Raw genomic sequence first — 17430 nt, forward strand, 5'->3', positions numbered from 1 at the left:
TGGAGCAGCTAGAGCTGCCAGTCTGCAAGGAGCTGCCAGTCTACATGGAGCAGCTAGAGCTGCCAGTCTGCAAGGAGCTGCCAGTCTGCATGGAGCAGCCAGAGCTGCCAGTCTGCATGGAGCAGCCAGAGCCGCCAGTCAGCATGGAGCAGCCAGAGCCGTCAGTCAGCATGAAGCAGCCAGAGCCGTCAGTCTGCCAGGATCCTCCAGTCAGCCAGACTCTTCCAGATCTGCCAGTCAGCCAGACTCTTCCAGATCTGCCAGTCAGCCAGACTCTTCCAGATCCGCCAGACAGCCAGACTCTTCCAGATCTGCCAGTCAGCCAGACTCTTCCAGATCTGCCAGTAAACCAGAATCTTCCAGATCTGCCAGTCAATCAGACTCTTCCTGATCTGCCAGTCAGCCAGACTCTTCCAGATCTGCCAGTCAACCAGACGCTTCCAGATCTGCCAGTCAACCAGACTGTTCCAGATCCGCCAGTCAGCCAGGATCTGCCAGATCTGCTTGTCAGCCAGGATCCGCCAGTCGGCCAGGATCTGCCAGTCAGCCAGGATCCGCCAGTCAGCCAGGATCTGCCAGATCTGCTAGTCATCCAGGATCCGCCGGTCAGCCAGGATCCACCAGTCAGCCAGGATCTGCCAGATCTGATAGTCAGCCAGGATCCGCCAGTCAACCAGGATCTGCCGGATTCAACTGCCTGGCTGGGATTCATCTCGGTACTGGTCTTCTTCTCGGTACTGGGCTTCTTCTCAGTACTGGGCTTCTTCTCAGTACTGGGCTGCCCCTCAGTCCCGAGCTGCCCCTCAGTCCCGAGCTGCCCCTCAGTCCCGAGCTGCCCCTCAGTCCCGAGCTGTCCCTCAGTCCCGAGCTGCTCCTCAGTCCCGAGCTGCCTCAGTCCCAAGCTGCCCCTCAGTCACGAGCTGCTCCTCAGTCATGAGCTGCTCCTCTGTTATGTAGGGTTCTGGGTGAGGACTATTCGGCCAGGGTCGGCGGTGAGGGTGGATTATCCCAGGACGCGAAGGGGAGGAACAATGACATTTATTAAGTGGGGTCCACGTCCGGAGCCGGAACCGCCACCATGGACAGACGCCCACCCGGACCCTCCCTATGGTTTTGAGGTGCGTTCGGGTGTCCGCACCTTAGGGGGGGGGGTTCTGTCACGCCTTGGTCATTGTATTTTGTGTTTTCGTTATATATTTTGGTTAGGCCAGGGTGTGACATGGGTTTATGTATTGTATTTTCGTATTGGGGTTTGTAGTATTTGGGATTGTAGCTGATTAGGGGTGTGTGTTAAATAGGTTTGGCTGCCTGAGGCGGTTCTCAATCAGAGTCAGGTGATTCTCGTTGTCTCTGATTGGGAACCGTATTTAGGTAGCCTGGGTTTCGCTTTGTATTTTGTGGGTGATTGTTCCTGTCTCTGTGTTAGTTTCACCAGTCAGGCTGTAATAGGTTTCACGTTCCGTTTTGTTGTTTTGTATTTATTCGTTATTTCATGTATAGTTTCGTTATTTGTTTTCAAAAATAAACATGAGTAACAAACACGCTGCATTTCGGTCCGACTCTCTTTCGACAAACGAAGAACGTCGTTACACATTGTGTGTTTTATTATAGCATGTCATTGTGTGTGTTATTATAACGTGTCATTGTGTGTGTTATTATAACGTGTCATTGTGTGTGTTATTATAACGTGTCATTGTGTGTGTTATTATAGCATGTCATTGTGTGTGTTATTATAACGTGTCATTGTGTGTGTTATTATAACGTGTCATTGTGTGTGTTATTATAACGTGTCATTGTGTGTGTTATTATAACGTGTCATTGTGTGTGTTATTATAGCATGTCATTGTGTGTGTTATTATAACGTGTCATTGTGTGTGTTATTATAACGTGTCATTGTGTGTGTTATTATAACGTGTCATTGTGTGTGTTATTATAACGTGTCATTGTGTGTGTTACTAGAACGTGTCATTGTGTGTGTTACTAGAACGTGTCATTGTGTGTGTTATTATAACGTGTCATTGTGTGTGTTATTATAACGTGTCATTGTGTGTGTTATTGCAACGTGTCATTGTGTGTGGATTTTTGTATTATGCTAATTCGATTTCCGCTGGGGCACGACCATCGACCAGGTCCACAGAGTAAAGTGTGACAATTAACCTACAATACAATATCACCGTACCCACAGTCCCCAACATCCACACACACATAGTCTCTACAGTCCACACAGTCCCCAAAGTCCACACACACATAGTCCACACAGTCCCCAAAGGCCCCACAGTCCCCACATAGTCCCCACAGTCCCCAACATAGTCCCCCCATTGTCCACACATAGTCTCTACAGTCCCATATTCCCCACAGTCCCATGGTCCCCACAATGTCCCCACAGTCCCCACAGTCCCCACAGTCCCCACGGTCCCATGGGCCCCACAGTCCCCACAGTCCCCACATTCCCACAGTCCCATTGTCCCCACATAGTCCCCACAGTCCCACAGTCCCATGGTCCCCACATTGTCCCCACAGTCCCCACGGTCCCCACGGTCCCATGGGCCCCACAGTCCCCACAGTCCCCACATTCCCATGGTCCCCACAGTCCCACAGTCCCATGGTCCCCACAGTCCCCACAGTCCCCACAGTCCCACGGTCCCCACAGTCCCACAGCCCCCACATAGTCCCCCCATTGTCCCCACATAGTCCCCACAGTCCCATAGTCTCCACAGTCCCATGATCCCCACATAGTCCCCACAGTCCCATAGTCCCCACATAGTCCCCACAGTCCCATAGTCCCCACATAGTGGGGCGGCAGGGTAGCCTAGTGGTTAGAGCATTGGACTAGCAACTGGAAGGTTGTCTCTCTATCTCTCTCTCTCTCGCTCTCTTTCTTGTTCAGTCCCTCTCTATCATGCTTTCTCTCTCTCTCCCTCTCTTGCACTCTCTCTCACGCTTTCTCTCTCTCGCTCTCTCTCTCTCACGCTTTCTCTCTCTCTCTCTCTCTCTCTCTCTCTCTCTCTCTCTCTCTCTCTCTCTCTCTCGGTAGCTCTGCTTTGCTTTCCCAGTTATCCTTGTTTATATGTTTGGCTCCACCATTGCAGTAATACAGTACTGTAAGGCCATTGTGATCACAAGGCTCTGGATAAAGAACCTGCTGGAAGAAATCCAAGCCAGGTCAACTCTCTGAGCTAATATTTACTCTCCTCTCTGATGGGGTGCTGTCATGTGGAATAGCCTATTGAGGTTCATCAACCCCACATCCCAAGAATAAACCAGTTTTCCTTGATAGTAGTACTGTAACCCTCTGATTCAAAGATGTTCATAGTCCCAAGCCTCCACAAAGTCTTTCTTCTTTGTTTTATTACATGGTTGAAGTATTATGGGACCACTGTACCTGAAACACTCCCAATTAGTTGTATTTCCTGATAACTATCTTCCTGTGCTCTCTTAACCCCAGCCATTCCTAGGTGTAATAGGTTGATGTGTTACAGGAAGTGTACCACTACTCCTGGAGCTCCTCCAGACGACCTCCAGCACCCATAGTTTTGCTTCACAGATCAAGAGGGCTTTAAAAGGCCTGTTACTACAGAGGTTATAGCCTCTATTCACATAAACCTAGTATACTGTCTGGGGGGGGGGGAATAACACATGATGGTTCAGGGAGTACAGTTGTGAGAGAAAAGAAAACAGGACCGATTTAGTAGTCTAAAATGTAAAAGAAGAAACATTTGAGTTTCTTATATTTTCTCTGTGGTATGCTGTGGCCCTGGGGCAGACATAATGTTGTGACCATGGCTTGTCTCAGCACATCCCAGCTCTGTTATGCTCTGTTCTGTGTCTTCCTTATTGGAGAAAAGCCTTACTAACACAGATTGGCTAACTTGTATGAGACACCACAGCCATTGAACAGAAGGAGCTGGCCCTACAACATGTAGTAATATGCTTCCCACGCTTTGTACAGTTTGATATTTAGTCAATATGAATATGCTGTTGTATTTGGAAGATGTGCCAACTGAGATATAGGCTTTATTGACTGAGTAGTTTGTCTGGTTCTAGCTGAATAGAACTGACTGCCACTGCTCTGTCTCTGATTGGTCAGTTTGCAGGAATCTAATTTGTTCTGTCCCTCCGATTTGGTTAGATCTTTATCACAGTGAACTGTCTAAGTACAGACTTCTCGTCTCAGAAGGGGGTGAAGGGTCTTCCTCTGATGATCCAGATTGACACATACAGCTACAACAACCGCAGCAACAAGCCACTGCACAGAGCCTACTCTCAGATCAAGGTGTTCTGTGACAAGGTGAGTTTCTCTCTCTGACCGCTGATCTCTAGCTCCGTCATGACCCACTTCACTAATTAACTTTTAGTCCTGAAGAGTTGCTTTTCGATCTTCAGATCTCCTCCTTGCCCTATGATTCATCCTCCCCTGTACTGTTAGAATCTCAGAATACATCCCAGAGTTTCTGACTCTCTGCATCCTCCTGGTGGCTTCGGCATGTTAAATAATCAACTAGAATTGCAATCTTTTCTCACAGAGACTGGTGAGACTAGTTTCAAACTGTAATAACTATCATCATTGCTGTTGGATGTGAATCCACTCATGTATTTATTAATCCATCCATCCACTCGTTTATTTATTAATCCATCCATCTATTAGTTAATTTATTAATCAATACATCCATCCACTCATTCATTTATTAAATCATCCATCCATCCACTCATTCATTTATTATTCCATTCATCCACTCATTCATATATTAATCCATCCATCCATCCACTTATTCATTTATTAATCCATCCATCTATCCACTTATGAATTTATTACTCCATCCATCCACTTATTCATTTCTAATCGATCCATCCACGCATTTATTTATTAATCCATCCATCCATCCACTTATTCATTTATTAATCCATCCATCCACTTATTCATTTATTAATCCATCCATCCATCCACTTATTCATTTATTACTCCATCCATCCACTTATTCATTTATTACTCCATCCATCCATCCACTTATTCATTTATTAATCCATCCATCCACTTATTCATTTATTAATCCATCCATTCACGCATTCATTTATTAATCCATCCACCCACTTATTCATTTATTAATCCATCCATCCACTTATTCATTTATTAATCCATCCATCCACGCATTCATTTATTAATCCATCCATCCACTTATTCATTTATTAATCCATCCATCCACGCATTTAGTTATTAATTCATCCATCCATCCACTTATTCATTTATTACTCCATCCATCCTTCCACTTATTCATTTATTAATCAATCCATCCATCCATCCATCCATCCATCCACTTATTCATTTATTAATCCATCCATCGACTTATTCATTTATTAATCGATCCATCCACGCATTTATTTATTAATCCATCCATCCTTCCATCCACTTATTAATTTATTAATCCATCCATCCACTTATTCATTTATTAATCCATCCATTCACGCATTCATATATTAATCCATCCACCCACTTATTCATTTATTAATCCATCCATCCACTTATTCATTTATTAATCCATCCATCCACGCATTCATTTATTAATCCATCCATCCACGCATTCATTTATTAATTAATTAATTAATTAATCCACGCGTTTATTTATTAATTCATCCATCCATCCACTTATTCATTTATTAATCCATCTATCCCATCCATTTATTCATTTATTAATCCATCCATCCACTTATTCATTTATTAATCCATCCATCCACTTATTCATTTATTAATCCATCCATCCACTTATTCATTTATTAATCCATCCATCCACACATTCATTTATTAATCCATCCATACACTTATTCATTTATTAATTCATCCATCCACTTACTCATTTAATAATCCATCTATCCCATCCACTTATTCATTTATTAATCCATCCATCCACTTACTCATTTAATAATCCATCCATCCACGCATTCATTTTTTAAAATGTAACCTTTATTTAAATAGACAAGTCAGTTAAAATCAAATTCTTATTTAGATTGATGGCCTACACTGACCAAACCCAGACAACGCTGGGCCACTCATTAATTTATTAATCCATCCATCCATCTACTCACTAATTTATTAATCCATCCATCATCCACTCATTCATTTATTGATCCATCCATCATCCACTCAACCCATTTATTAATCCATCCACCTATTAATTTATTCATCCATCCATTCACTCATTCATTTAATAATCCATCCATTCATCCACACATTCATTTATTGATCCATCCATTGATCCACGCATTCATTCATTGATCCATCCATTCATACACTCATTAATTTAACAAACCATTCACTCATTAATTTATTAATCCATCCATCCACTCATTCAATTATTAATCCATCCATCATCCACTCATCCATTTATTAATCCATCTATCCACTCATTCATTTATTAATCCATCCATCCATCCATCCACTCATTGGTTTATTGATTGATCCAATCATTTAGGAATCCATCCACTCATTCATGTGTTCATCCATCATCGACCAACCAACCACTCATTCATTTATTAATCCATCCATCCATCCATCCATCCATCCATCCATCCATCCATCGACTCATTCATATATTAATCCATTATCCATATTTTAATTTATTTGTTAATCAATCAATCCATCTTCTCATTCATTTTTGAATCCATCCATCCACTTATTAATTTATTAATTAATCCATCCACTCATTCATATATTAATCCATTATCCATATTTTAATTTATTTGTTAATCAATCAATCCATCTTCTCATTCATTTTTGAATCCATCCATCCACTTATTCATTTATTAATCCACCCATCCATCCATCCACTCATTCATATATTATTCCATCCATTCACTCATTCATATATTAATTCATCGTCCCATCCATCCATACATACTGTGACGTTCTGACCTTTTGTCATACATACTGTCACGTTCTGAGCCACCACTGCGGACAGACACCTACCCAGACCCTCCCCTATAGGTTCAGGTTTTCCACCTTGGGGGGGAGGGAGGGGGTATTAGTTCTTTTGTTATGTCTTTGTTTTAGTATGGTCAGGGCTTGAGTTGTTTTGGAGGTCTATGTTCCGTTTTCTATGTTGTGTTTGCGTTTGGCCTGGTATGGTTCTCAATCAGAGGCGGGTGTCGTTAGTTGTCTCTGATTGAGAATAATACTTAGGTAGCCGTTTCCCACTTGTGTTGCTTGGGTGTTTATTTTCTGTTCTGTGTTGGTATTTCACCGTTCAGGACTGTTTTCGTTTCGTTCTCGTGTTTTGTTGTTTTTGTTCGAGTATTCGTTTTGATTAAAAGAGAATATGAATACTTACCACGCTGCACCTTGGTCCCCCTCTCTCTCTCCCAATGACAAACGTTACACATACATCCAGTCATAAATGTTTTTAAACCATCCATCCATTCAAAAATTAATTTATTAATTCATCCATCCATTCATTCATTTACCAATCCATCCATCCTTACATCACTTATTCATTTAATAATCCATTCTTCCACTCATTAATTTATACATATTCTCATTCATTTATAAATACATACATACATACATCCGTCCACCCATTCATTTTTTTTATGCATCCATCCGTCAATTTGTTTATTGGTTAATCCAACCATCCGTTCACTCATTCATTTATTAATCCCTCCATCCATCCATCCACATATTAATTTTTCCATCCATCCATCCAACCAACCACTCATTCATTTTTTAATCCATCCATCCATCCATCCACATTTTAATTTATTCATCCATCCACTCATTCATTTATTAATCCAGCCATCCAATCATTAAGATGTTTGTGTGTTCCAGGGAGCTGAGAGGAAGATCAGAGATGAGGAAAGGAAACAGAACCGCAGGAAGACTAAAGGTTAGACACTAAATGACCTATACTGTTACCGGCAACTTTACCTACACTATTACCAACAATATTACCTACAACTATACCTACAACCTTACCTACACTATTACCTGTACAGTTAACTACAACTTTACCTACAATGTTACCTGTACTGTTACCTACATTGTTACCTGTACTGTTACCTACAACTTTACCTACACTGTTACCTGTACTGTTACCTGTACTGTTATCCACACTGTTACCTGTACTGTTACCTACAGCTTTACCTACAAGGTTAACTGTACTGTTACCTACAACTGTACCTACACTGTTACCTGTACTGTTACCTACAACTTTACCTACACTGTTACCTGTACTGTTACCTGTACTGTTACCTACACTGTTACCTGAACTGTTACCTGTACTGTTACCTGTACTGTTACCTGTACTGTTACCTGTACTGTTACCTACACTGTTACCTGTACTGTTACCTACAACATTACCTACACTTTTACCTGAACTGTTAACTGTACTGTTACCTGTACTGTTACCTGTACTGTTGTCTGTACTGTTACCTGTACTGTTACCTGTACTGTTACCTGTACTATTACCTGTACTGTTACCTACACTGTTACCCGTACTGTTACCCACACTGTTACCCACACTGTTACCCGTACTGTTACCTACACTATTACATGTACTTTTACCTACAACTTTACCTACACTGTTACCTGTACTGTTACCTGTATTGTTACCTGTATTGTTACCTGTACTGTTACCTGTACTGTTACCGACTACTTTAGCTACAATGTTAACTGTACTGTTACCTACAACTGTACCTACACTGTTACCTGTACTGTTACCTGTACTGTGACCTGTACTATTACCTGTACTGTTACCTGTACTGTTACCTACACTGTTACCCGTACTGTTACCCACACTGTTACCCACACTGTTACCCGTACTGTTACCTACACTATTACATGTACTGTTACCTACAACTTTACCTACACTGTTACCTGTACTGTTACCTGTATTGTTACCTGTATTGTTACCTGTACTGTTACCTGTACTGTTACCGAAAACTTTACCTACACTGTCACCTGTACTGTTACCTACAACTTTACCAACACTGTTACCTGTACTGTATCCTACACTGTTACCTACACTGTTATATGTACTGTTACCTGTACTGTTACCTGTACTGTTACCTGTACTGTTACCTGTACTGTTACCTACGACTTTACCTACACTGTTACCTGTACTGTTACCTGTACTGTATACTACACTGTTACCTACACTGTTACCTGTACTGTTACCTACAACTTTACCTGTACTGTTACCTACAACTTTACCTACACCGTTACCTGTACTTTTACCTGTACTGTTACCTACAACTTTACCTGTACTGTTACCTGTACTGTTACCTGTAATGTTACGTGTATTGTGACCTGTACTGTTACCTGTACTGTTACTTGTACTGTTACCTGTATTGTTACTTGTGCTGTTACATGTACTGTGACCTGTACTGTTACCTGTACTGTTACCTGTATCGTTACTTGTACTGTTACTTGTACTGTTACCTGTACTGTTACCTGTACTGTTACTGACAACTTTACCTACACTGTTACCTGTACTGTTACCTGTACTGTTACCTACAGCTTTACCTGTACTGTTACCTGTACTGTTACCTGTACTGTTACTTGTACTGTTACCTGTATTGTTACCTGTATTGTTACCTGTACTGCTACCTGTATTGTTACTTGTACTGTTACCTGTATCGTTACTTGTGCTGTTACCTGTACTGTTACCTGTACTGTTACCTGTATCGTTACTTGTACTGTTACTTGTACTGTTACCTGTACTGTTACCTGTACTGTTACCTGTACTGTTACCGACAACTTTACTGACACTGTTACCTTTACTGTTAAATGTACTGTTACCTGTACTGTTACCTGTATTGTTACTTGTACTGTTACCTGTATCGTTACTTGTGCTTTTACCTGTACTGGTACCTGTACTGTTACCTGTACTGTTACCTGCACTGTTACCTGCACTGTTACCTGTACTGTTACCTGTATTGTTACCTGTACTGTTACCTGTACTGTCACCTGCACTGTTAACTGCACTGTTACCTGTACTGTTACCTGTATTGTTACTTGTACTGTCACCTGCACTGTTAACTGCACTGTTACCTGTACTGTTACCTGTATTGTTACTTGTACTGTTACCTGTTTTGATACCTGTATTGTTACCTGTACTGTTGCCTGTACTGTTACCCATATTGTTACCTGTATTGTTAGCTATACTGTTACCTGTACTGTCACCTGCATTATTACCTGCACTGTTACATGTACTGATACCTGTATTTTTACCTGCACTGTTACCTACACTGTTACCTGTATTGTTACCTTTACTGTTACCTGTACCTTTTCCTGTACTGTCACCTGTATTGTTACCTGTACTGTTACCTGTACTGTTACCTGTACTGTTACATGTATTGTTACCTGTACTGTTACCTACACTGTTACCTGTATTGTTACCTTTACTGTTACCTGTACCTTTACCTGTACTGTCACCTGTAGTGTTGCCTGCATTGTTACCTGTACAGTTACCTGTACTGTTACCTACACTGTTACCTGTACTGTTACCTGTACTGTTACCTACACTGTTGCCTGTACTGTTCCTGTATTGTTACCTGTACTGTTACGTGTATTGTTACCTGTACTGTTACCTGTACTTTTACCTGTAGTGTTACCTGTACCTTTACCTGTAGTGTGACCTGTATTGTTACCTGTATTGTTACCGGAATTGTTACCTGTACTGTTACCTGTACTGTTACCTGTATTGTTCCCTTTACTGTTACCTGTACTGTTACCTGTATTGTTACCTGTACTGTTCCTGTATAGTTGACTGTACTGTTACCTGTACTGTTACCTGTACTATTCCTGTATTGTTACCTGTACTGTTACCTGTATTGTTACATGTGCTGTTACCTGTACTGTTAACTGTATTGTTACCTGTACTGTTACCTACGACTTTACCTACACTGTTACCTGTATTGTTACCTCTTTGTTACCTGTATTGTTATCTCTACTGTTACCTGTACAGTTACCTGTACTGTTACCTGCACTGTTACCTGTACTGTTACCTGTACTGTTACATGTACTGTTACCTGTACTGTTACCTACACTGTTACCTGTACTGTTACCTGTACTGTTACATGTATTGTTACCTGTACTGTTACCTGTACTGTTACCAGTATTGTTACCTGTATTGTTACCTGTACTGTTACCTGTACTGTTACATGTATTGTTACCTGTACTGTTACCTGTATTGTTACCTGCACTGTTACCTGTATTGTTACTTTTACTGTTATCTGTATTGTTACTTTTACTGTTATCTGTACTTTTACCTGTACTGTTACCTGTATTGTTACCTATACTCTTACCTGTACTGTTACCAGTATTGTTACCTGTATTGTTACCTGTACTGTTACCTGTACTGTTACATGTATTGTTACCTGTACTGTTACCTGTACTGTTACCTGTACTGTTACATGTACTGTTACCTGTACTGTTACCTACACTGTTACCTGTACTGTTACCTGTACTGTTACATGTATTGTTACCTGTACTGTTACCTGTACTGTTACCTGTACTTTTACATGTACTGTTACCTGTACTGTTACCTACACTGTTACCTGTACTGTTATCTGTACTGTTACCTGTACTTTTACCTGTACTGTTACATGTATTGTTACCTGCACTGTTACCTGCACTGTTACTTGTGCTGTTACATGCATTGTTCCCTGTACTATTACCTGTAGTGTTACCTGTACTGTTACCTGTACTGTTACCTGTACTGTTACCTACACTGTTACCTGTACTGTTACCTACACTGTTACCTGTACTGTTACCTGTACTGTTACCTGTACTGTTACATGTATTGTTACCTGCACTGTTACCTGCACTGTTACCTGTACTGTTACCTACACTGTTACCTGTAGTGTTACCTGCACTGTTACCTGTACTGTTCCTGTATTGTTACCTGTACTGTTACCTGTACTGTTACCTGTACTGTTACCTGTACTGTTACCTGTACTGTTACCTACACTGTTACCTGTACTGTTACCTGTACTGTTACCTGTACTGTTACCTACACTGTTACCTGTACTGTTCCTGTATTGTTACCTGTGCTGTTACGTGTAATGTTACATGCACTGTTAACTGTATTGTTACCTTTACTGTTACCTGTAGTGTTACCTGTATTGTTACCTGTATTGTTACCGGTATTGTTACCTGTACTGTTACCTGTACTGTTACCTGTACTGTTACCTGTACTGTGTTACGTGCACTGTTACATGCACTGTTACCTGTACTGTGACCTGTATTGTTCCCTTTACTGTTACCTGCACTGTTACCTGTATTGTTACCTGTACTCTTCCTGTATTGTTACCTGTATTGTTACCTTCACTGTTAACTGTTCTGTTCCTGTATTGTTACCTGTACTGTTACCTATATTGTTACCTGTACTGTTACCTACACTGTTACCTCTACTGTTACGTGTATTGTTATCTGTACTGTTACCTGTACTGTTACATGCACTGTTACCTGTACTGTTCCTGTATTGGCTCCTGTACAGTTACCTTTATTGTTACCAGTACTGTTACCTTCACTGTTACCTGTATTGTTACCTGTATTGTTACATGCACTGTTACCTGTACTGTTACCTGTATTGTTACCTGTACTGTTACCTGCATTGTTACGTGTACTGTTGCCTGTACTGTACCCTGTATTGTTACCTGTATTGTTACATGCACTGTTACCTGTACTGTTAACTGTATTGTTACCTGTACTGTTACCTGCATTGTTACGTGTACTGTTGCCTGTACTGTTACCTGTACTGTTACCTGTACTGTTACCTGTACTGTTACCTGTACTGTTGCCTGTATTGTTATCCGTACTGTTACCTGCACTGTTACCTGTATTGTTTCCTGTACTGTTAACTGTACTGATATCTGTATTGTTACCTGTTTTGATACCTGTACTGTTACCTGTACTGTTGCCTGTATTGTTACATGTACTGTTACCTAATACTGTTACCTGTATTGTTCCCTTTACTGTTACCTGTACTGTTACCTGTATTGTTACCTGTACTGTTCCTGTATAGTTGCTTGTACTGTTACCTGTACTGTTACCTGTACTGTTCCTGTATTGTTACCTGTACTGTTACCTGTATTGTTACATGTACTGTTCCTGTATAGTTGCCTGTAGTGTTACCTGTACTGTTACATGTATTGTTACCTGCACTGTTACCTGTACTGTTACCTGTACTGTTACATGTATTGTTAGCTATACTGTTACATGTACTGTCACCTGCACTGTTACCTGCACTGTTACCTGTACTGTTACCTGTATTGTTACCTGTACTGTTACCTACAATGTTACCTGTACTGTGCCTGTACCTTTACCTGTACTGTTACCTGTATTGTTACCTGTACTGTTACCTGTATTTTTACCTGTATTGTTACCTGTATTGTTACCAGTATTGTTACCTGTACTGTTACATGTACTGTTACCGGCACTGTTACCTGTACCGTTACCTTTATTGTTCCCTTTACTGTTACCTGTACTGTTACCTGTATTGTTGCCTGTACTGTTACCTGTACTGTTACCTGTATTGTTACCTGTACTGTTACCTGTATTGTTACCTGTACTGTTCCTGTATTGTTACCTGTATTGTTCCCTGTACTGTTACCTGTACTGTTACCTGTATTGTTACCTGTACTGTTACCTTTATTGTTACCTGTACTGTTCCTGTATTGTTACCTGTACTGTTACCTGTACTGTTACCTGTATTGTTACCTGTACTGTTACCTGTATTGTTACCTGTACTGTTCCTGTATTGTTACCAGTCCTGGTACATGCACTGTTACCTGTATTGGTACCTGTATTGTTACATGTTCTGTTACTTTTACTGTTACCTGTACTGTTACCTGTATTGTTACCTATACTGTTACCTGTAATGTTACCTGTACTGTCACCTGTATTGTTACCTCTTTTGTTACCTGTATTGTCACCTGTTCTATTACCTGTACTGTTACCTGTACTGTTACCTACACTGTTACCTGTACTGTTCCTGTATTGTTACCTGTACTGTTACCTGCACTGTTACCTGCATTGTTACATGTACTGTTACCTGTACTGTTATCTGTACTGTCACGTTTATTGTTACCTGTTTTGTTACCTGTATTGTTACCTGTACTGTTACCTGTACCGTTACCTACACTGTTACCTACACTGTTACCTCCACTGCTACCTGTATTGTTACCTGTACTGTTACCTGTACTGTTACCTGCATTGTTACCTGCACTGTTACCTACACTGTTACCTCCACTGCTACCTGTATTGTTACCTGTACTGTTACCTGTACTGTTACCTGCATTGTTACCTGCACTGTTACCTGCACTGTTACCTGCACTGTTACCTGTATTGTTAGCTATACTGTTACCTGTACTGTCACCTGCACTGTTACATGCACTGTTACCTGTACTGTTACCTGTACTGTTACATGTACTGTTACCTGTACTGTTACCTACACTGTTATCTGTACTGTTACCTGTACTGTTACATGTATTGTTACCTGTAATGTTACCTGTACTGTTACCTGTACTTTTACATGTACTGTTACCTGTACTGTTACCTACACTGTTACCTGTACTGTTATCTGTACTGTTACCTGTACTTTTACCTGTACTGTTACATGTATTGTTACCTGCACTGTTACCTGCACTGTTACTTGTGCTGTTACATGCATTGTTCCCTGTACTATTACCTGTAGTGTTACCTGTACTGTTACCTGTACTGTTACCTGTACTGTTACCTACACTGTTACCTGTACTGTTACCTACACTGTTACCTGTACTGTTACCTGTACTGTTACCTGTACTGTTACATGTATTGTTACCTGCACTGTTACCTGCACTGTTACCTGTACTGTTACCTACACTGTTACCTGTAGTGTTACCTGCACTGTTACCTGTACTGTTCCTGTATTGTTACCTGTACTGTTACCTGTACTGTTACCTGTACTGTTACCTGTACTGTTACCTGTACTGTTACCTACACTGTTACCTGTACTGTTACCTGTACTGTTACCTGTACTGTTACCTACACTGTTACCTGTACTGTTCCTGTATTGTTACCTGTGCTGTTACGTGTAATGTTACATGCACTGTTAACTGTATTGTTACCTTTACTGTTACCTGTAGTGTTACCTGTATTGTTACCTGTATTGTTACCGGTATTGTTACCTGTACTGTTACCTGTACTGTTACCTGTACTGTTACCTGTACTGTGTTACGTGCACTGTTACATGCACTGTTACCTGTACTGTGACCTGTATTGTTCCCTTTACTGTTACCTGCACTGTTACCTGTATTGTTACCTGTACTCTTCCTGTATTGTTACCTGTATTGTTACCTTCACTGTTAACTGTTCTGTTCCTGTATTGTTACCTGTACTGTTACCTATATTGTTACCTGTACTGTTACCTACACTGTTACCTCTACTGTTACGTGTATTGTTATCTGTACTGTTACCTGTACTGTTACATGCACTGTTACCTGTACTGTTCCTGTATTGCCTCCTGTACTGTTACCTTTATTGTTACCAGTACTGTTACCTTCACTGTTACCTGTATTGTTACCTGTATTGTTACATGCACTGTTACCTGTACTGTTACCTGTATTGTTACCTGTACTGTTACCTGCATTGTTACGTGTACTGTTGCCTGTACTGTTACCTGTATTGTTACCTGTATTGTTACATGCACTGTTACCTGTACTGTTACCTGTATTGTTACCTGTACTGTTACCTGCATTGTTACGTGTACTGTTGCCTGTACTGTTACCTGTACTGTTACCTGTACTGTTACCTGTACTGTTGCCTGTATTGTTATCCGTACTGTTACCTGCACTGTTACCTGTATTGTTTCCTGTACTGTTAACTGTACTGATATCTGTATTGTTACCTGTTTTGATACCTGTACTGTTACCTGTACTGTTGCCTGTATTGTTACATGTACTGTTACCTAATACTGTTACCTGTATTGTTCCCTTTACTGTTACCTGTACTGTTACCTGTATTGTTACCTGTACTGTTCCTGTATAGTTGCTTGTACTGTTACCTGTACTGTTACCTGTACTGTTCCTGTATTGTTACCTGTACTGTTACCTGTATTGTTACATGTACTGTTCCTGTATAGTTGCCTGTAGTGTTACCTGTACTGTTACATGTATTGTTACCTGCACTGTTACCTGTACTGTTACCTGTACTGTTACATGTATTGTTAGCTATACTGTTACCTGTACTGTCACCTGCACTGTTACCTGCACTGTTACCTGTACTGTTACCTGTATTGTTACCTGTACTGTTACCTACAATGTTACCTGTACTGTGCCTGTACCTTTACCTGTACTGTTACCTGTATTGTTACCTGTACTGTTACCTGTATTTTTACCTGTATTGTTACCTGTATTGTTACCGGTATTGTTACCTGTACTGTTACATGTACTGTTACCGGCACTGTTACCTGTACCGTTACCTTTATTGTTCCCTTTACTGTTACCTGTACTGTTACCTGTATTGTTGCCTGTACTGTTACCTGTACTGTTACCTGTATTGTTACCTGTACTGTTACCTGTATTGTTACCTGTACTGTTCCTGTATTGTTACCTGTATTGTTACCTGTACTGTTACCTGCACTGTTACCTGTATTGTTACCTGTACTGTTACCTGTATTGTTACCTGTACTGTTCCTGTATTGTTACCTGTACTGTTACCTGTACTGTTACCTGTATTGTTACCTGTACTGTTACCTGTATTGTTACCTGTACTGTTCCTGTATTGTTACCAGTCCTGGTACATGCACTGTTACCTGTATTGGTACCTGTATTGTTACATGTTCTGTTACTTTTACTGTTACCTGTACTGTTACCTGTATTGTTACCTATACTGTTACCTGTAATGTTACCTGTACTGTCACCTGTATTGTTACCTCTTTTGTTACCTGTATTGTCACCTGTTCTATTACCTGTACTGTTACCTGTACTGTTACCTACACTGTTACCTGTACTGTTCCTGTATTGTTACCTGTACTGTTACCTGCACTGTTACCTGCATTGTTACATGTACTGTTACCTGTACTGTTATCTGTACTGTCACGTTTATTGTTACCTGTTTTGTTACCTGTATTGTTACCTGTACTGTTACCTGTACCGTTACCTACACTGTTACCTACACTGTTACCTCCACTGCTACCTGTATTGTTACCTGTACTGTTACCTGTACTGTTACCTGCATTGTTACCTGCACTGTTACCTACACTGTTACCTCCACTGCTACCTGTATTGTTACCTGTACTGTTACCTGCATTGTTACCTGCACTGTTACCTGCACTGTTACCTGCACTGTTACCTGTATTGTTAGCTATACTGTTACCTGTACTGTCACCTGCACTGTTACATGCACTGTTACCTGTATTGTTACCTGTATTGTTACATGTACTGTTACCTGTACTGTTACCT

At 40.8% G+C, this 17430-nt stretch overlaps 1 protein-coding gene across 2 annotated transcripts in view; it reads left to right on the forward strand.

The window, feature by feature from the left end:
- Positions 1–17430, forward strand: part of grhl2b (grainyhead-like transcription factor 2b) — a 154121-nt gene that overhangs the window by 85415 nt on the left and 51276 nt on the right. For both annotated transcript variants that reach the window (XM_064979419.1, XM_064979418.1), the window contains exons 9-10: positions 4130–4288; positions 7814–7871. In XM_064979419.1, the coding sequence (XP_064835491.1) occupies positions 4130–4288; positions 7814–7871 (217 nt within the window). The remainder of the gene's footprint in view (positions 1–4129; positions 4289–7813; positions 7872–17430) is intronic.

The sequence above is a fragment of the Oncorhynchus masou genome, chromosome 12 (assembly GCF_036934945.1).
Source record: "Oncorhynchus masou masou isolate Uvic2021 chromosome 12, UVic_Omas_1.1, whole genome shotgun sequence".
NCBI lineage: Eukaryota > Metazoa > Chordata > Actinopteri > Salmoniformes > Salmonidae > Oncorhynchus > Oncorhynchus masou.